This window comes from Rhincodon typus, chromosome 1 (genome assembly GCF_021869965.1).
Source record: "Rhincodon typus isolate 14 chromosome 1, sRhiTyp1.1, whole genome shotgun sequence".
Lineage (NCBI taxonomy): Eukaryota > Metazoa > Chordata > Chondrichthyes > Orectolobiformes > Rhincodontidae > Rhincodon > Rhincodon typus.
In genome coordinates, this window is record NC_063332.1 from 160,806,867 (window position 1) to 160,827,642 (window position 20,776).

Below are 20,776 nucleotides of genomic sequence, written 5' to 3' on the forward strand. Positions count from 1 at the left end.
AAGCATTTGGGATATTGGCCTTATGTGTCAGAAGCACCAGTTATATGCGTTCATATTGTTTACCTTGCTTGCAGATGGTGCATTAGGCTGTCGGTGCCGATCTCTCTCCATTAATGCTTGTACGTGGCCATAAACCGCTGTCAGCTGGTGTACAATTCATTGAGTGCCTACATAGAGATTCAAATGCAGTTTCAGGCAACAGTGAGGGGCATGAGCCTTGGTTGGAGGCGGGTACAATAGCAGTGATAGTGAGGTAGCAAAGATGGCATTACCCTGGCAGAGCAGAGAACGTGATTGTCCTTCCTTTTGCAATGCTGGCCGATCCTCTGCACCCTGGAGATGGCCCTGACGCAGGTGGCGATCTCAGACTCGGCTGGCAGGGGCTGGTGGCACAGTCTCCTTTGCCAGCTCTCCAAGAAGTGAGCACCTCTTCTTTGCACCACGCCATCCACTAGGGCCTCCATGTCCCCCTATCAGAGAAGCATAGCACCATCTTCCCCTTCTCTATTATGTTCCGATTTTGTCCACGAATGAGCAAGAGTATTTCACTGATCCACTGCGGCACTTCAAAGGCAGCGTGGACTGCAGGAGTACTGGTCTTTGGGCAGGTATCTGCTGAGTGGTGACTTGTTCTGGGAACTGCATGTGGTAAGGTAGAGCAGAAATCAGGCAAGAGAGATGCCATAGGGATGTGGTCATTCAGTAATGAAGTGAGTTTGGAAAGATAGGGTGAGAAAGCTTGCTAGGACTCACAGCGATAAAGCTTCCAAAATTCTTGTTGCAACTTGGACCCAGCCAAATGAAATAAGCTTCAGTCCCCTAGTTGTTTTAGTGGGTGAGTAGACTGAGCATTACATGATAAAATTATGCCTTTGTTGCTTTGATGTTCATTGGGAAATCTTTGACTTTGTGCAGTTGGGGAAAATGGGCAGTAGCCAAACATACAGCTCATTTCACAGGTCTCCCAGTTTTTCGTTCCTATTGGGAGAAAAAAGACAACGTTGCATTTATAAAATTATAGAATCCTACTATGTGGAAGCAGGCCATTTGGCCCATGGAGTTCACACTGACTCACTGAAGCGCATCCTGCCCTGACCTACCCCCTACCCTACCCTGTAACCCTGTGGCAAATCCACCTAGCCTGCACATCCCTGGACTCTATGGACAATTTAACATGGCCAGTCCTCTGAACCTGCACACCTTTGGACTTCATGTAGCACCTCTCGTGATTTAAAGACTTTCCAATATGTTTTATGGCTGAGGCTTGCATAATGCAGATAAGTAGCACCTTCATGGTGTGGAATTTCAACTATTTGATCTATGACTTCTTTGAGCTGTTAGAGTTTGTAAGCTCAATTTTAAACTCAAGATTGTGATTTTAATTAGTGTGTTCTTTAAAACACATTTGTTTCCTTACCTAGGGACTATCAGTCAGTGTTTTATTGTCTGAAAGTGAAAGATTGAAATCCCACCACACTTATCACTTTAACATTTGCTGTCAGTTTAAATTTGTTCCATCAATGTGATCCATTGGATACAGCTAGGAAAGTGCATATCACATTATGTGTGCATGCACTGGGAGTAGAGTTGTATGATTGGAACTAGAATTAACATCCTCTCCCAGATCGTACAATGCCCTCACTACCTTTTAAATGAACCGATCACGACGCATCCTTGTTCTTGTCACACGATCCTGTCATTTCAGAGTGATTTTGCTTTGTGTATTCAGGATTCCTGTGAAGATTGTGATGAGCTCATGCAGCAACAGACTTGCATCCTTTGAACCCCTGTAAGATGGAGAGTCGTATGGAGTAGCTTGTGGTATAGAGGTCAAATGGTTACAACAAACCAGGAGGCACGTTATTACAGGATTGTATTTTTGTCCCAAATGAAGATGGTCCCAAAAAGTTCTTCTGGAGATACAGCTGTTATCTTCTTCCATTACAGCTGTGTTTAGAAGCATTAAGCTTGGCTTATGCTTTCTCTGATTATTTGAATGCTCGGATCAGTTTGTCTTACCTTTTAGTGTTCTCCTTGTTTTGACAGAATTGTTTGAAGTTTATGGCAGTCAAGATTATTTGCCCTTCTCTTTTAGCATTAATCTTTCAATGTACTTAGTTCCTTCACCCCTCTACTTGTGCTGGATGACAAGAATGTTATTTACTGTCGTTGGTTTGCACTCTATTGTTAAAGAGTAACTCAAAGGAAGCTTCACTTTATCCATTTAAACTGGCTGTCATTTTCGCGTGCTGAGATTTGCACATTCTGGAAACAAAATGGAATGGACATTCACCGTCTGTGAATCAAAACTTATGTTAAAAAAAATTTATTAAAAAAAAAAATATGTTTTACCAGCAGCTTCTGTAAGAGTCCAGAAGTTTAGAAAACTCTCAATGAAAACCTGAGCCACTAAAAAGGCCTCCCGGGGATAGGAAAGAAGAGTTACTCATTAAGCTCTTTGCTTAGGCCATAACTGAGATAATTTTAACACCATTTATCATGGCTATTCATTAATGGTCTCATTTAGCAAAAGTCTATCAATCTCAGATGTTTTCAGATCAATTTTCATTTGACCAAACCTCAATAGCTTTTTGGCAGAACAAGTTCCAGATTTCTACAATACAAGACTTCCACTTGACAACATCCTAATCAGTCTTTACTCAAGGAGTGTGTTCGATCCTCCTTATTCTGGACACATTGACCAGAGAAGATAGTATCTTTCTATTTATCCTGTCAAAACTTTTCGTAATCTTAACCAGTAGACATTAGGTGCAACTGAACATTTGAACTTAAGTTGCTCCAAATTTGAGAGGAATGTTTTCTTCTTCAAGCTTCCACTCAAACTCAGTTGCATATGAGTAACTCAAAGGAAGGTTCACTTTACCTATTTAGACTGGCTGTCATATGCGTGTGCTGAGAATTGTATATTCTGGAAACAAAATGGGATGGAAATTGACTGTCTCGAGAATCAAAGCCTATGTTTAAAATAAAACATATATTTTGATATTATAGGACACAATTATTTGTGCAATGGTTTACCAGCAGCGGCTGTGAGAGTCCTAAAGTTTAGAAAACCAAATCACAAACAAGCACAATTGAACAGTATTCTTAAATGTACTTTTTTTTGTTTAAAGTATTATCCTTGATATTTTAGGAGTGGTAGCTTGATGCAGTTTATTAATACAGCTATAAATGGGTTTATCGTCAAAGTAAGCATTTAATCAGTGTCCATCACCGGACAGTAAACCGATTTTAAATCACAAATAATTGTTGAGAGAAAGCAAGTGCTAGTTATTTTGAATCATAGAATCCCTACAATGTGGAAGCAGGCCATTTAGTCCACACTGACCCTCTGAAGAGCATTCTGCCCAGGCACACACCCCAAATCTATAACCCTGCATTTCCCATGGCTAATCCACCTAGCCTGCACATCCCTGGATACTATGGGCAATTTAGCATGGCTACTCCATCTAACCTGCGCATATTTGAACCATGGGGGGAAACCAGAGGGAACCCACATGGACACAGAGAGAATGTGCAGACTCCACACAGACACTCATCCGAGGGTGGAATCAAACCCAGGTCCCTGGTGCTGTGAGGTAGCAGCATTAACCACTGAGCCACTCTGTCGCCCTTTGGTGTACATTAATCACATTTCTTAGTAAATTTAAGAAAATTACATCCAAAAAGCTTTTAAAGCATTAAGTTAGTGTCCAAGTGCTCAAAAATGCTGATTTTCTATTATCGTACTGCAAATTGCTTCAATCAGCAGAAATTTCCAACAGTGATTAATTCAGACTGGGGATGTGGCCTGCTTTATGGGTTGGGTAAGTATGAAATTCTTTGATATTTTTCATACTAGTACCATGGGTAAACTTAATTTGTAATTGTGCTTGGAATTCTGCAAACTTCTGCATTAAGTCAGGCAAATTGTATTGTCTGAAACAAGATGCATACCTGAATGGAAACTCCAGGCCTCAAAATCCTCTATCAGTCATTGTTGGTATAATTTTGTACCAGAGACCCAGAGGGGTTGCTGAAATTTGGAATTTTGTTGCTTTAAAATGATGATATTTTGATGCCATGGCTGTTAAATAAAATCAGATAAATTCCAAAATCTGTACCTACACTTCTGAATTATTTTACAGATTCATAAATTGGAACAGGAAGAGCTTAGACTACAGAATGAGATGCAAGATGCAAAGGACCAGAATGAGCTGCTAGAGTTCAGAATCTTAGAGCTCGAAGTAAGACATTGTGTTTGTAAAGTGTCAAATGGAGCAGACGTTTATGAGCCAAAAAGGAGAACATATGTGCAGTAATATCGAATGTAGTTACTTGTGTTCTAGCACTTGTGAGCACTGCCTTTTATTAATGCGTCACTATTTCACTTCAGAAGAATTGAGATGCTCTCTCAAGCCTGACTTTTGACGTCAAGAAATTCTTGAAATATATTTCGAAGGATTGTTACAGAATGATTGAAATGTACAGATAGATTATAATTTATAAAATATTTATAGTGAAATATTTTTTGCATATAATAAAAAGATTTTGTTTTTGCTCCTAATTGCATTCATCATTTGTTTTTCATAATCCTGCATTATTCATCAATCACTAATGTGAGTCCAAGTTTGCTTCTGTTACCATGCATTATACACGTTATGGTTTTTAATACGTTCCCATTGTGATTTGCTTTTGTTTTACTTTGAAGAGTCTGATAGAAAGCCAGGAGCTTCACATCACAGCCGTGTTGTTCTGCACATAATTGAAATGCATTCTGTAGTCAATTCAGTGCAGGCAATACTGAGAAGTTGAGAAGCATAATTGAGAAATGTAACCAGTTTATTTCATGCAGCTGTTGCAGGAAGAAATATAAGAGTAAGCATGAGTACAGTTAATGCACCAAAATTCAGCATCTGGAATACAAACTTTTCTTCAATTCTATCGCAAAAGCGGATATTTCTTTAGAACTGTGCCAGATTTTCTGGGAGCTCATTGCATTAATATTACTTTATGGCATGTACATCACACTGTGATACCATATATGTTTCCAGAATATTCATCTTGCCTTTAGTTTGGCCTAACGCTGTTGCATTGGCAATTAAGAGTGGTGCAAACCTTGTATTTCAAAACTATGCAGGAGCACTAACCCAAAAGCTTTGTTCTTTTTTAGTTGTTGTATAAGCTCACGCGATCTATTATTTTCCTATCGTTTTTGGGCGACTCCTCACGTTTGAGCATGACTCAATTGAAATCCATTTATTTCCAATATCCCTGCTTTTCCATCGGTTCATTTCAGCAACAGCACTCTTCCATAAGCAAGTTGTAAAGTAAGTATGGAAAACATAGTTAAAATAGTAGCTAGCATTAGGTTTTCTGATAAACAACAGAAAGTGTAAACTTTCCAGTCATTGTTACATCTGCATAAATGGTTTCACCAAGTAATCCTGAACTGAAGATTGTTGATTGCTGTGATGTTGTGGAAAATCATCAACTATGAGCAAAACTCAAGCAAGTTAAGTTTTGGCTCTGATAATTTATTTATAGTGAGATTCTTTTTCTTCGAAAATTTTTCATTGCTTAAAATAACCTCAATTGTGCTTCAGTAAAAACTAGGAAAGCTGTTTGAAGTTTATTCCATCTTTACCCTCAATCTGTAAACATTAAGACCTGGGAGTACCAAACCAAAAAGTGAATAGGAAGTGTTTGCTATGAAATTGGAGTTCACAGCAGTTACTACACTTCAAAGCTAAATGTTATGCTAAGATCTTAACGTCTTATTCTGAGATTTTAAGTTTTTCATAATTGTGACTTGGATCTGATTAGACATGTTTCCTGCCTGCAGGAGCGGGAACGAAGATCACCAGCCTATAACTTGCATATATCAGCATTTTCTGAGAGTGGAAGTGCCCTTCAGCTCTATTGTCAGCAAGAGGGTATTAAGGTAAAATTTTTCTTCACCATAGCCTGTCTTGTCTATGGTACCAGGGCGCTATAGAATGTATCTCACATGTTTGGATATGTTTTACATTTAAATCACATGTCACTTGCACCATGACAAACTTTAGTCTTGGGTAGCACCGACTTTCGAGGCTTTCTCAGAGCAACGCAGCTTATCTGAATGTTTCTTCAGAAAGATGCGGAAGAGACTGTATTGAATACAAGCAAGCCGTAACATACATAAACCTTTGACCTTAATGTCAGACATTCAAAAGACATATTCAGCTCAGGTCCCCTCTCCCCGTTTCAACAGATGGGAAAGGTGACACTATTCCAAGAGAGAAGAGATGAAAGCCCCAAGCTGTTTTGGCCAGTTTTACCCTTCAATCAATAGCTAAGCACACATCATCCAGTCAATAACCAATCGCAATTTGGGGGGACCTTGCTGTGCTTAAATTAGCTGCCAATAACCAGGAAAAAGATGAAAAGTAGAGAGAGTTCAAGAAGTTATTTCTAGGAGGTGAAGCGGGGCTATGCAAAACGATTAGCAAACCACAATATATTGAAACCTAAAGCGCTTTATAAATTGTAAACTGTTATTTAGGGGAAAAAGTTATATCTGTTAAGGAGGTAAAGGGAAATCTTTACATAGAAGCATAGGACATACCAAAATAATTACGAGACTACTTTACATCAGTCTTCATTAAGTTGACAATGATATGAAGCTCACAGTAAAAGAGATGAACAAGTTATGGACAAGATAGCAATTAATATGCACTGAAAGGATAAACATTGTTGAAGGATGGTAAGTCACCAGATGGAATACATTTTAGATGACTGAAATAAATCAGGGCAGAAATAGACAAGGCATTGGTCACAATCTTTTACTGTCTCATTGGATAAAAGAATAGTGTCGGAGAACTAGAAAACTGTTAATATAATACCACTATTGAAGAAAGGGAAAGGAATAAACCAGGAAACTACATACTTGACATATATTGGTGACAGGTAGTTATTGGAAATCATTATCAGGGATTAAAGTATGTTCCATTTTGAAAGGCATGGATTGATCAAGGAAAACCAGTCTAGATTTGTTTAAGACAAATCCTGAATGCCTATCTTACCTGAATTCTTTAAAAAATAACAGAGAAGTTTGATCAAGGAAGTGCAAGAATTATTGTCTGTTACAAATGTTTCAAAAATATTCAACAGTGTTGGCGTAGGAAAATTGTTAGAAGCTCTAGGAACTTGAGACATGTCAGGACTGGACACAGGCAAGAGCGAACTATCAGTATTTATTGCCAAAGAACTATATACATAAGCATCATAGAGTGCAGCTTTGCTAGTGACTTCTCCATGAGGTCACATTCCCATGTAACCTCATAGCATCATGGTGTATCTTACGCACATGCTCAAGATTTACGATTAAAGTATTGGTTAACCCTTTACTCTCCTCAAAGGAGACTTATTAAGAAGACGAAAGATCAAGGAATTAAGAGGGAGGTAGTATTATGGATTCAAAATTGGTTCCGTCACAAGAAACGAAGGATGGTGGTGGATTTGTTTTTTTTATATAGATTGCTTGCAGTAGTGTTTCCTGATTGACAGTTTTGGATCCATTGCCCTTTTCAGTCGTCAGAAACTATCTCAGCTACATTCGCTGTAGGGTGCAGCTTTATGAAGTTTGTAGATGATCCAAAGCATAATAGTGAGGATAGTTATAGACTTCAAGCTGACCATAGTCAGGATGATGTAATGAGCAGTCATATGGCAGGTAGAGTTCAATGAAAAGAACTGTGAAGCAGTATACTTTAAGAAGGCTAATGTGGAGAGACAGTGTATTATAAATGCATGATTTTGAAAGTTTAGATGAGCAGAGGGACCTTGGTGGCAATATAGACAACTCTTTAACCATGTCACAATAAGTTGGTTAGGTGAATAAAAGGCATTGATTTATTTGGATTTATAGAATATAAAAGCAAAACCATTATGCTAGAACTTCTTAAATTCCTGGTTAGATGTCAGCTGGGCTATTGTGGATAATTCTCCGCACCACACTTCCAGAAGGATGGAAGTATCTCAGAAAGAGTACAGAGAAGATTTACCACAATATTATCAATGATGAACGATTCTAGTTATGAGGAGAACTTGGAAAAGTTAAGACTGTTGAAAGATAATGAGAGGTTTTGAAAAATTAAGTAAAGAAAACTTTTCCCACTGGCAAGTCGTTAATTACCAGAGGTCACAGACTGAAAATCCTTCACACAAGAAAATAAGGAGGGATGAAGAGTATGTTTTCACTCAAAAGGTTGTCAAGATCTGGAACTCTCCATGTGAAAAAAATGGTGGAAGCTGATTCTATAAATAATTCTTAAAGGAGTTAGGCAGGTAATTAGTATGGAACTTACAGGATTAAATAAATTAGGCAAGTAAGTAGTTTCAATGATTACAACCATGATTACACTTTAATGGATGAAACTTCCCTGCACACAAAATTGGCTGAGTGTTAGGAAACGGGGAGTGACATTTACAGGATGTTTCTCAGGCTGGAGCAAGATTTGTATTAGTATTCCTCAGGGCTTATTGTTGCGGGCCTTGTTTTGCCTCTATCAATGATCTGGTCCTTGGAATACAGGACACAATTATAAAGCCTGTGGATGATACAAAACTACGAAACTCATTGAGCTGTGAAAATAACAGTGCAGAACTGCAGAAGAACATAGACACGTTGGAGTGACCTGATAGATGGTAGATGAAAGTCAATGCAGAATTGTGTGAGGTGATACATCTGGTACAAAGATGATGGAGAGACAACACAAAATAAAGGCTATAATTCTAAAGGGGGTGCAGGAGCAGAGGGACCTGGATGAATATGTAGACAAGTCATTAAAGGTAGCCTGATAGTTTGAGAGAACAAATAACAAATTACAGCACGTTCTAGGCTCTGTTAACAGAGGTATGAGAACAAGGAGGTGATGCTGAACTTTTGTAAGACAATTGTTCAACCTCCGTTGGGGTATTGTGTCCAGTTTTTGGTGCTGGTCTTTAGGAAGGATATGAAGGCATTGGAGAGATAGCAGAAGAGATTTACGAGAGTGATGCCAGGAATGAGGAATTTCAGTCATGGAGATAAATTGGAGGTGCTGGGACTGTTCTTCTTATAGAAAGAAGACATGTCATGCCTGGATGGAATGAATAGGGTGAAAATGTCCCCACTTGGGAGACAACGAGAGCGCACAAACTTATCATAATTTATAAAAGAAACAAAAGCAAGATGAGGAAAATCCTTTTTATGCAGTGAGTGGTTATGGTCTGGAATGCGCTGCCGAGTGTGTGGTAGAATCAAAACATCCTAAGGGAAATTGGCTGGTTATTTGAAAAGTCATGTGTGCAGGGTGAAAGGGCAGGTGAATGGTACTAGTTGAGATGCTCAGTTGGAATACCGGTGCAGACTTGGTGCTGAGGAGCCACCTTCTGTGCTATAACAATTCTGTGATTCTGAATGGAATCCCAATAGCTGCTAAAAGCTTTAGGCAATCATGAAATTGTGAAAACTGCTATAGAAATTCAAATGTCTTTCTCTTTATCCTTTATTGGATGGTGGGTGTACCCTGCTCCAGCTCGTAGATTGACAGATTTGACCCTCAGTTTTCCATCCCCTCTTCTCCCTGACTACCCATTCCCCATCCTACCAACATGCCCTTCATCTCAGTCACTGCAGGCCTGCCTGCTTCAGTAAGTTTCCGGAATTACCTGAATCCTGGGCCATCCATGGTCACGCTTACTCTTGGGCCTCTTGTTGTACTGGCAATGGGCACTTGGTGGCGCTGTCAACCTGCTGATGGCCGGCCCCTATATGAGGTAGAACTTTTTCCAGGAGTGAGGTCAGAAATCACACGACACCAGGTTATAGTCCCAACAGGTTTATTTGAAAACACAAGCTTTCGGAGCCTCGCTCCTCCTTCAGGTGTCAGTGAGAGAGGTGGCATCTGACACAGAATTTATAAACAAAAGATCAAAGGGTCATTGGACTGATGTGAATGTGTGAACAAACCTAAGGCGACTGTTAAATCTTAATCAGTCAATTCTATCAGTCAGAGATAGTAGGAACTGCAGACGCTGGAGAATCTGAGATAACAAGGTGTAGAGCTGGATGAACACAGCAGGCCGAGCAGCATCAGAGGAGCAGGAAGGCTGACGTTTCGGGTCTGGACCCTTCTTCAGAATCTTTTGCTTATAAATTCTGTGCCTGATGCCACCTCTCCCACCAACACCTGAAGAAGGAGCGAGACTCCAAAAGCTCGTGTCTTCAAGTAAACCTGTTGGACTATAACCTGGTGTCATGTGATTTTTGACCTTGTCCACCCCAGTCCAACACCGGCACCTCCACCACCTGGAACGAGGCAGAGATCTCATCTCATGATAATGAAAAACCCATCATCTGAAGAATTACAACAGGGCAGGTTGGCCAACTGTAGATGGGTTCCTCCCTGAAATCTATACAGTGCTTCAGAGAGCCCACCCTCCATGTTTAATTCAGTCCACTACATGTGATTCAGTGTTAGAGTTTGTTTAATGATGCTGTTGTGAAGAGTCAGGGTTAGCGTTAGGCTTTGTTCGTTGCCCTTGTGAAGGGTGTTGGGATGTTTTATTGCACTAAAGATGTTGTTTAAATGTGGGGATTTGTTGTTGATTCTGGCCTGTTATTTCTGGACAGGAGGCTCATTGGCAGAGATTACTTAGACCAAATTGACTGGTGCCATGCTCAAGGAGTTTCTGGGCTACCATGGGAAGCCTGCCCTTGTCTGCGAAATGCCTCCTTAGACTTTACACTAGTTGAGAACTGGTATGATATCTTCTGAAGATTCAAGGTGACCTCAACCAGACTTATTCCTGGACACCAATTGTGTAAAGTTGAAAATGGCATAATCTGATACCTGCTGCCTAATCTGCTCACTCAACATTTTTTGATTGAATTTCAGATCTCCAGCATCTGCAATATTTGCTTGTTTATGTGATGACCAATGTTTATTTCTTCCAGTGCATAATATAATTATTTCCAAACGTTTTCCCATTGCAACCTCATATCAGAGCTTGAGGGTTGAGACAACCCTGTGTGTGAGTGGGGTGAGTGGAAGAGGGTGAGAGTTGTTGAGTGGAGGAATGGAAAGTTGTCAAGCAGGGGACACTGGAGGGGTGGGGGCCAGGCTGGTTGTGGGAAGAGTTGTTGAGTGGGGCCTATAGTTTGTCCACAGCTGTTTTGAAACTCTAATGGGGCTTTGCAGCCACAAACCATGAGCACATATGGAAGGGAACATCTCAGACTGTCATGCCATACACCATAGTGCGCAATCCAAGTACCTTTGAGTGTGCTTTCGAGGGAACTCCTTTGTTACAAGCACATCCATGGAAATCCCCAATGAGACAATCGGAGTGCTGAACAACCAATCAGGATACTAGAAGAGTGACAAATCAAGAAGCTACCCAACTGATAATCCATTTAGAGGTTAAAGTTCACATCCCAGCACCAATCACATTGCTGTATCGGAACCTGTGATCCCAAATAATTAGCCCATGATGGTCATGTCCTATGATTTGATAGCCCTGGTCTTTGACTTCCTAATAAAAGAAGTCCTTTCAATAAAAGCTGCAGCTGGAAAACTTAAGGAATAAAATATCTCTGAGAAATGTAATGAAGGAAACTCAGCATGACAAATAAATAGTTAATTACTTTTATTTATCTTTCATTTCAGTGATCTTTTCATTCGACTGTTACATTGATTTAATTCTTTGTTAATGACATTAAGCCTTTCTTTCAGGATGTGGTTATTCCTGACCTAATGAAGAAACTTGATATCCTGGGAGATAATGGGGTAAGGTTACTTCAGATCAGCGTGTCTCATCGATAGAATCTAAATTCAGCAGGTTCATGTTTCTGGCACCTTTCATTCCATTCTGTAATGACCCCTCAGTTGTTTAATCTGTGACAAAATCCAATGGTTATTCTGTCAACTTTAAGTGTTCTGGGGTAAACTCTCAAAGCGTGGGCAATACTACCACTTGGAAAATAAAATTTTCTAATCTTATTGACGTCTTGTGTCAGTATCATGCATTCGTGGATGATATGTCACACAGCAGGATCTGAACAAGACACCCTGTACCTTGTCCCAACATTGAACATTCATTTACTGCTCCATCTCAAATAATGTTTATTCCTGTGTTTCGCACTAGCGACCCACAAAGTCTCTGCAAGAAGCATTACCTCACTTCTGGGCAGTCTGGAGTTATAAATCACCACTGACTGGGAACTGGATTGAGGCAGCCATTTTGTTTCATTGGATCCCCCCACAGAAGTTAAAGCATTTAATTTTATTAGTTTTTGGCTGGATTTGATTTGTTGAAAGCACAGTATCTGTTTATTTGAATTTCGGAGAGGAATTTTACCTCTGTATTTGATTTTAAAGTGACCATTGTATGCACGCTTTCAATAAGACTGCGTTTATGAGTGCCACAACACTTGGCATCCTAGCACTTTCTGCACATGCTCAGTGTCAGAGTTTCAGCTGCTTGCATTAAAACTAAAAAAATTTGACTCGACAGAGACTAACAAGAAAGCTCAAGTTACCCATTTTTTTGATTTTTAGAGTTTTAAGCTATTTGCACGGTCTTGTATTTAGTTCACCTATCATCTTGCAAATCTTCCTCTCTGGGCAATAAGTTAGGATGATGTACGTTCAGGAAATGTCAGTAAATGAGGTTCTTAAATTCCACTATGTGAAATTGATTCAAATTTTTAGTTTAAGGGCACCATTTTTTTGCAATAATAAAGTTACTTCGACTAAAATATTTAATAAATAGCATACTCAATGCGAGACTTCAAATGTTGAGCCTGGAATTAAGCGTCCCATTATCTTGAACTGCCTGGGTTGTGTTGAAGCTCCTTACACAAAGCTTACATCTTACCTAAAGAGGCAAGGTTCAAATAAAATCTTCTTGAGATTGAGATGCCAGCACTCATTGCGAACTGGAATGAATAACATTGATGAGGTGAACTTTGATAGATCTAAACTCCTCCCACTAGCCAGAAAGGTGTCAAGAGCAGTTGTGCATGCGCTAGTGTTGCACTGTGTGCTGAGAGCGTATGTACAACTGTTTTGGATGCATCTTGCCCAGCAGTAGGCAATACAATATTTAAGGAACTGTTTTTGCAATGGCTGTACCAACTGCTATGAGCAAGTAAACTTGTGAATTAGTTAGAACAAAATTGTTTAGGGTACACTCAAATTTTTTTTATCTCTGGGAAGTAAGATAACATTAAGAATGTTAGTGAAAGGAGAGAATTAGAGCAAGCTCTCTATCTCTTCCTTTCTTGTATGATCACTGGATGCTACAGCCAGGAGTAAAAGTGCAAGTTAAATTTCCGAGTGATTGCATTGTGGAGATGTGATCCTTTTTTTCCTCTGTGTGAGAATGGACAGCAGGGTGGCTCAGCGGTTAGCACAGTGCTAGGGACCCGGGTTCAATTCCACCCTCGGGCAACTGTCTGTATGGAGTTTGCACATTCTCCCCGTGTCTGTGTGGGTTTCCTCTGGGTGCTCCGGTTTCCTCCCACAGTCCAAAGATGTGCAGACTAGGTGGATTGGCCATGCTAAATTGCCCATAGTGTTCAGGGATGTGTAGATTAGGGGATGGGCCTGGGGTGAGATGCTGTGAGGGTTGATGTGGGCTTGTTGGGCCGAAAGGCCAGTTTCTGCACTGTAGGGTTTCTGTATGAGATCTCATATATTTGTGAGAAACAGAAACAAATTTTTCAGCAACATGATTTTTTTCTCTGATGCTCTCAACAAAACACTTGGCATAAGTTGTTTTGTTTAAAATAAGAGTATTGTGTTGTGGAATGTTTGGAAGTGTGCCAAAGTGCAGCAATCTTTTTCTCTCCCTTTCACCACTATCATCCTCTGTCTCAGAGACACTGAACTTAATGGAATTTGCAGCTCAGACATTGTTACTGACAGTACCAAGATGCAGTTGGTAGGAGACTGTACCTTTTTAATTAATTAAATCAAAATTTATTTTTAGTAAATTAATATTGAAACATTTGGTTTTCTTTCAGCATAAAAAATGCGTTACCTGTGACTGGTCAAATATGACAAAATGCAATGCAGTGAAAATGCCGTTTTACCCAGAAAATCTGAACATTTAGCTTACTTGTACCCCAGAGCATGGTTGCCAGATCTCCTTGATTTTTTGTTTAGATGGGACACTAAACATCTTTTTTTTCAGGAGGATGTAAAAGATCCCAGCACAATTGGAATGAGCAGTGCAGTTCTCTTTTGGATCCTAGCCCACAGATATCCCTCAACTAACATCACTAAAAATTAGCCATTATCACAGCGCTGCTTTTGAGATCTTGCTGTGTGAAAACTTTTCCTGCATAAGAGCAGTAACTAAGCTTCAAATAATAGAATGTTTTTGAAAAATCCTGAGGGTGTGAAAGGTGCTACATAAATGCAAGTCTTCCTTTCCTCCAAAGTGGACTTAAGAGGTCACAATTTAATACGTGTGCATGTGTAGTATATGAAGTCAGTGCATGGAGAATTTATTTGAATCGGGGTTGAAGTTGTGTGAAGCATCTGACTCATCTGTTCATCTCACTTTTCCCTCCCAACAAATCATGAATGTTTGTGCTATGCCATTCAAGCTGAGTTTCAATACTTTATGCATCTTTGTGTTGCAGAACCTAAGAAATGAAGAGCAGGTTGCAGTAATTCAAGCTCGTACTGTGCTTTCGCTTTGTGAGAAGGTACACTTCCAAATCATGATTGTTCTACAAAGCAGGAAGTGCATTCATACACCTGAATGTGTACCCACTTACGTTAGTTTGCAGACTGGAATAAAGCATTCAGAAAGTAGATTGATCATTCTTTGTACTCATCACCAGTCTCACTACACGGCCATTTTGGTGGGAGTTGTTTGCGTAAAATGTATCTGGTAAGAGTGCATTAGCTTGAGGTCCCATGGGTCTTTCACCTGTCTGTTGTTCACATGCATAGAGACTAGGGGTCAGTTAGCTCAATTGGCTGGACAGCTGGTTTTTGATTGAGTGTGACTGAAGCAACATGAATTCAATTCCTCCACTGACTAAGGTTACTATGAAGGTCCCACCTTCTCACCCTCCTTGCCTGAGAACACAGTGACCATTTCAATATGTGCCTGACATTCTGTCTCTGAATTTGCTGCTTAGTTTCATTATTCTAGCAGTTCTTTCTGTATTTAAGCTTACAGATTTATGTACTGTATCGTATTGGTAGCTCCTTCTGTCAAGTTCTGGATTAATGATAGATGCCAAGAGTTTCGGTTAAACTTATTAGTTACCGAAGATCCAATTATTGTTCTTGTCATCACTGTACAAAGACAAAGACAAAGACAGTGTTGTCGAGGAGAATACTGAGATACAGGCTATTAGACTAGACGGGATTGAGGTTCATAAGGAGGAGGTGTTAGCAATTCTGGAAGGTGTGAAAATAGATAAGTCCCCTGGGCTGGATGGGATTTATCCTAGGATTCTCTGGGAAGCTAGAGAGGAGATTGCAGAGCCTTTGGCTTTGATCTTTATGTCGTCATTGTCTTCAGGAATAGTGCCAGAAGACTGGAGACTAGCAAATGTTGTCCCCTTGTTCAAGAAGGGGAGTAGAGACAACCCTGGTAATTATAGACCAGTGAGCCTTACTTCGGTTGTGGGTAAAGTGTTGGAAAGGATTATAAGAGATAGGATTTATAATCATCTAGAAAGGAATAACTTGATTAGGGATAGTCAACACGGTTTTGTGAAGGGTAGGTCGTGCCTCACAAACCTTATTGAGTTCTTTGAGAAGGTGACCAAACAGGTGGATGAGGGTAAAGCGGTTGATGTGGTGTATTTGGATTTCAGTAAAGCGTTTGATAAGGTTCCCCACGGTAGGCTATTGCAGAAAATACAGAGGCATGGGATTGAGGGTGATTTAGCGGTTTGGATCAGAAATTGGCTGGCTGTAAGAAGACAGAGGGTGGTGGTTGATGGGAAATGTTCATCCTGGAGTTCAGTTACTAGTGGTGTACCTCAAGGATCTGTTTTGGGGCCACTGCTGTTTGTCGTTTTTATAAATGACCTGGATGAGGGCGTAGAAGGATGGGTTAGTAAATTTGCGGATGACACCAAAGTCGGTGGAGTTGTGGATAGTGCGGAAGGATGTTGCAGGTTACAGAGGGACATAGATAAGCTGCAGAGCTGGGCTGAGAGGTGGCAAATGGAGTTTAAAGTGGAAAAGTGTGAGGTGATTCACTTTGGAAGGAGTAACAGGAATACAGAGTACTGGGCTAATGGTAAGATTCTTGGTAGTGTGGATGAGCAGAGAGATCTCGGTGTCCATGTGCATAGATCCCTGAAAGTTGCCACCCAGATTGATAGGGTTGTTAAGAAGGCGTATGGTGTGTTAGGTTTTATTGGTAGAGGGATTGAGTTTCAGAGCCACGAGGTCATGTTGCAGCTGTACAAAACTCTGGTGCGGCCGCACTTGGAGTATTGCGTACAGTTCTGGTCACCGCATTATAGGAAGGATATGGAAGCATTGGAAAGGTTGCAGAGGAGATTTACCAGGATGTTGCCTGGTATGGAGGGAAGGTCTTATGAGGAAAGGCTGAGGGTCTTGAGGCTGTTTTCGTTAGAGAGAAGAAGGTTAAGAGGTGACTTGATAGAGACATACAAGATGATCAGAGGATTAGATAGGGTGCTCAGTGGGAGCCTTTTTCCTCGGATGGTGATGGCTAGCACGAGGGGACATAGCTTTAAATTGAGGGGTGGTAGATATAGGACAGATGTCAGAGGTAGGTTCTTTACTCAGAGAGTAGTAAGGGCGTGGAATGCCCTGCCTGCAAAAGTAGTAGACTCGCCCACTTTAAGGGCATTTAAATGGTCATTGGATAAACATATGGATGATAATGGAATAGTTTAGGTTAGATGGGCTTCAGATTGGTTTCACAGGTCGGCGCAACATCGAGGGCCGAAGGGCCTGTACTGCGCTTTAATGTTCTATGTTCTATGTACCAAAAAGAAAAGCGATGGCATGGATCCACTAAGAATAAAATCATGGGTTCACTCTAGAAAGATGTAACAAACATGCTTGTGATCAATATTTTATGCAGTTCATACAAGCTGCACTTTAACTGTGTGAGTTTGCTTCGTAGTCTTCATCATCATTGTATTTTGGCTTACACAGCTCTACGTGGCTCCTCTTGCGGTTGAGAAAACAAGCTGCTGTCTGGCCAGTTCCTCAACCATAGGGGAATGTATTAATGTGAAAGACTTCATTAGCAATCCGTCTGTAACTTCACATGATGTTGATCTGATCACTTGCAGATCCCTAGACTCCTGCACTACTGCAGCAGCACATCATTTAATGATTGCTGTTATCTTTACTGTTTTGACAATAATAACAACTTGTACATGTGCAGTGTCTCACAGTAAAACATCCCAGGTTGCTTCACAGGAGCATTTTCAAACAAATTTTGGCATTCAGCTGCATAGACAGATGTCTAAACACTTGCTCAGAGGTACATTTCAAGGAGCTTTTTAAAAGAGCTGAGAGAGTTCATGGAGGGTAGTCTGGCCACACAGCCTAAAGCAAAGCAAGTCAAGTGATTAAAATTGGGGCTACACAAGCAGTCAGAACCAGAGGGGAAGAGAGCTTGGAATAGTATGGTCTGCGAGTGTGTGTGTGTATGTGTGTGTGTGTGAGAGAGAGAGAGAGAGAGAGAGATTTTCATTATAACGTCAGGAAGGTGCTGGAGTATTGAACTAGTTGAGTCTACCGTTAACAAAGTTGAGGACGAGGGTGTCAGCAGCATATTAGCTGGGACAGATACAAGTTATATTACAAAGGTCGAAATAGATCATCTTGGTGGTGAGAATGATATGTCACTGAATTTTATCTTGGTCATTATTGTACTGCACAACAATTTTGCCATTAAGCTGGCCATTTATTTTTCTAATAATGCAGTTAAATCTTTCCCCATTTAGGAGTCTCTGGTTTTATCCAAAAGTTAGAAAACCTCAATCTCTTAGAATAACCTCTGTCATCTAATGAAGCTGATTATGATAGGATATAGTGGAAACGGATACCTTTCAAATGTCCCCAGATTGGTTACATACAGCCTGCTTACTGAAGCTTCTTATAATAAGATGCAGTCATGGGTGTCAAAAACACATTAGAGGCAGATTTTGCTTCAGTCACAGGAAAGCAATCTGATTAGCATGCTATTGTCTGGTAAACATTGCGGCTGTAATAATAGATATTACTAACTGCATTCATTCTCATGGGATTTTTTTTATCAAGCTACAACTGTATGACCTGCTGAGCACTTATTATGGAAATAAATTCCAGGAATTGTGACAGAAATTAACAGTGATATACATTTGGTATTCAATAGAATCTCTAAAATGGCATGCACCCATCCCCAGAATTTCTAGTCATTAAAAATTTGAGCATGCTGTTGTAACAGCTCCCCGCACTGCCATCCATTCTTCCAGTCTACCCAGACCACAGTGAATGCTGGCTCAGCTGCATTTTGCGAAGAGTAAGCCAAACCCCAGAATGTGCATTAATCACCCGCTCGAATATAAGCAAGAACTGCAGGGTTCTGGATCAATGAAATAATAATAGAAAATGCTAGTGGCACTCAGCAACTCAGGGCAGTATCTGTGGAGAGAGAAACAGAATTAAAAATTCAGGTTGATCACCTTTTAGTTTTGATGAGGGGTTCTTGACCTGAAACATTAGCTCTGCTTGTCTTTCTGCAGATGTTGTCTGACCAGATGAGCATTTTCTGTTATTATTTAGGTGTAACCAGATGATGTTTCCAAATTAATTTCCTTCACATGCATTTGCTTTAATTTTCAAGAGTGCTCCAGTGGTGTCTCATGAGCTCAGTGTGTTAATTGGCATTTGTAAGAAAGTCATTTTGCACATTCCATCCTTTGTAACATCTCAATATTGCCATACTAAGATGAGGATTTGGTGATTGATTTCCTTAATCCCTGTCCCCTTGCCTAAAATTTTACCATTTGGGTGTAATTTAATCCAGGTGGCAAGGGCTTGCCTGCTGGGTGCAGACCTGGTGAGAGATTCATGTCTCCTCCCTTGGGGAAGCCCATGCCATATTAAGTATTAGTCAGTGACCAGCAGTGGGCCTTTCCCTGGTGAAAATTCTGCCCCCCATCCCCAAGAGCTGTTGGCTAATTAAAAGCTGGCAGCTCCTCTCTCCTGTGGGTGCCAGGGGAGGAACAGGTGGCACCTGCTGGTAGTGTCCCCACCAGAGGGTCAGAATCAGTGAGGGGATCCAAACCACAGGTCAGTGGAGGTGGGATGAGGGTCGTAGAAAGGAATGTAATGGTAGAAGGGCAGGGCCTTGTCTCTTAGCAGGTCCCCCTTTCCCAGTGCTGCATTCCTCAATCAGACATTGGGTGCCTGACAAAGAGGGATCCCCGGCCCCATCCTCGCACCCCGCCCCTTCCCCTTCCCCTGGAGTCCATAATCACAAACAACAAGATTCCCTTTTCAGATTCCCCGCGCAGTGACTGTTCCACAGCAGAGGTGGGGCCGAGGACTATAAAAGGGTATTAGTTACCTCCACCAGGCTTTCAGGCCTGGACTAAATCGAGGCAAATTTGGCACCTGGTTAAGTGATAACCTACCCCCCACCCTCAAGCAGCAAACTCTCTCTTGTGGAAGGCATTAAAATCCACTGATCAATTCTACCTTAATCTTTATGTAACTAACATTTTATACAATACAATATTTGCGGAGGTTATGCACTAAATAGTAACACACTCTGGTACAGTTGATGGCAGTGAACAGAATTTGAGTGCATCCTGAAGAATGAAGAATTTTTAACGCTGTGTTGCTTTTTCAAGACAATTCAAAGGAAATTCTTTATCCCAGAAAGTCGTGGAATGTGGAGCTTGCTAGCACAAGGAGCAGTTGAGACAAATATCATAAATGAGTTAAAGAGAAGTTTGATAAATGTGTGAGGAAGACAGGGACAGGAGGATATATTGATTTGGTTAAATGAATAAAGGTCAGGAGTCAAATGAAGCAAAGTAGGAGGAGTATTAATCAGCCAAGGGCTGATGGGCTAATGATGTTAAAACGCATCTGGAAGCTGTTGATTTCTGTCGTTAGACTTTCACAGGAGGTCACTACATCAATGCTATGCACCTTGAATGTCTGCAGCAACCTGTAATACTGTCTCCACAGGAGTGAGAATGGGCTATATAGCTGTATTCACCAACCCACATGAACAATAACAGCCTCAACTGCACAACAACAATGCTAACAAGGGCCATGCTTTCATTTGTCTTATAGCACGATAAGGTAAATGCAGATATCATGGAGAGTCTGGAAGTGTTGATGAGTCTTGTCAGTGCCCTTGTGATACTAGTGCTGTGGAGGTAATGGAATTGTAATGTAATGCAAGCCAATAATTTATTTCCGACTGCAAACTGGCTACATCCTCGATCCTCCTGTATGACCTGTGGTTGCAGGTTGCTGACCTGGAGGTGTTGTTTGCAATTACTGAGAAGAAGCTGGAAAATAAAGTCACTTGAAAGTTACCCAAACATGCTGGATGCCAGGAGGTTTGGTTATTATACACAATGTGCAATGTTTTCCCTTTCACACTGAAGACCCCAGCAACTCTCCAAAGAGCAGGAGGCAAACTACAGCTCCTCACAACACTTGAACCATGGAAAATTGTCAGTTAGCCTAAAACTCCGGGAATGAGTTCACCATAAGACTCAAAC

General features: G+C 40.7%; 1 protein-coding gene across 5 annotated transcripts in view; it reads left to right on the forward strand.

Annotated features, from left to right (window-relative positions):
• The window catches only part of LOC109914802 (janus kinase and microtubule-interacting protein 1-like), a 183,671-nt gene that overhangs the window by 107,335 nt on the left and 55,560 nt on the right, over positions 1-20,776 (forward strand). For 3 of the 5 annotated variants that reach the window (XM_048596484.1, XM_048596507.1, XM_048596493.1), the window contains 4 exons: positions 4,149-4,247; positions 5,846-5,944; positions 11,760-11,813; positions 14,678-14,743. In XM_048596484.1, coding sequence (XP_048452441.1) covers positions 4,149-4,247; positions 5,846-5,944; positions 11,760-11,813; positions 14,678-14,743 — 318 coding nt within the window. Of the gene's footprint in view, positions 1-4,148; positions 4,568-5,845; positions 5,945-11,759; positions 11,814-14,677; positions 14,744-20,776 lie in introns of those variants that run through there. The other 2 variants (XM_048596499.1, XM_048596513.1) reach the window with 2 other exon arrangements.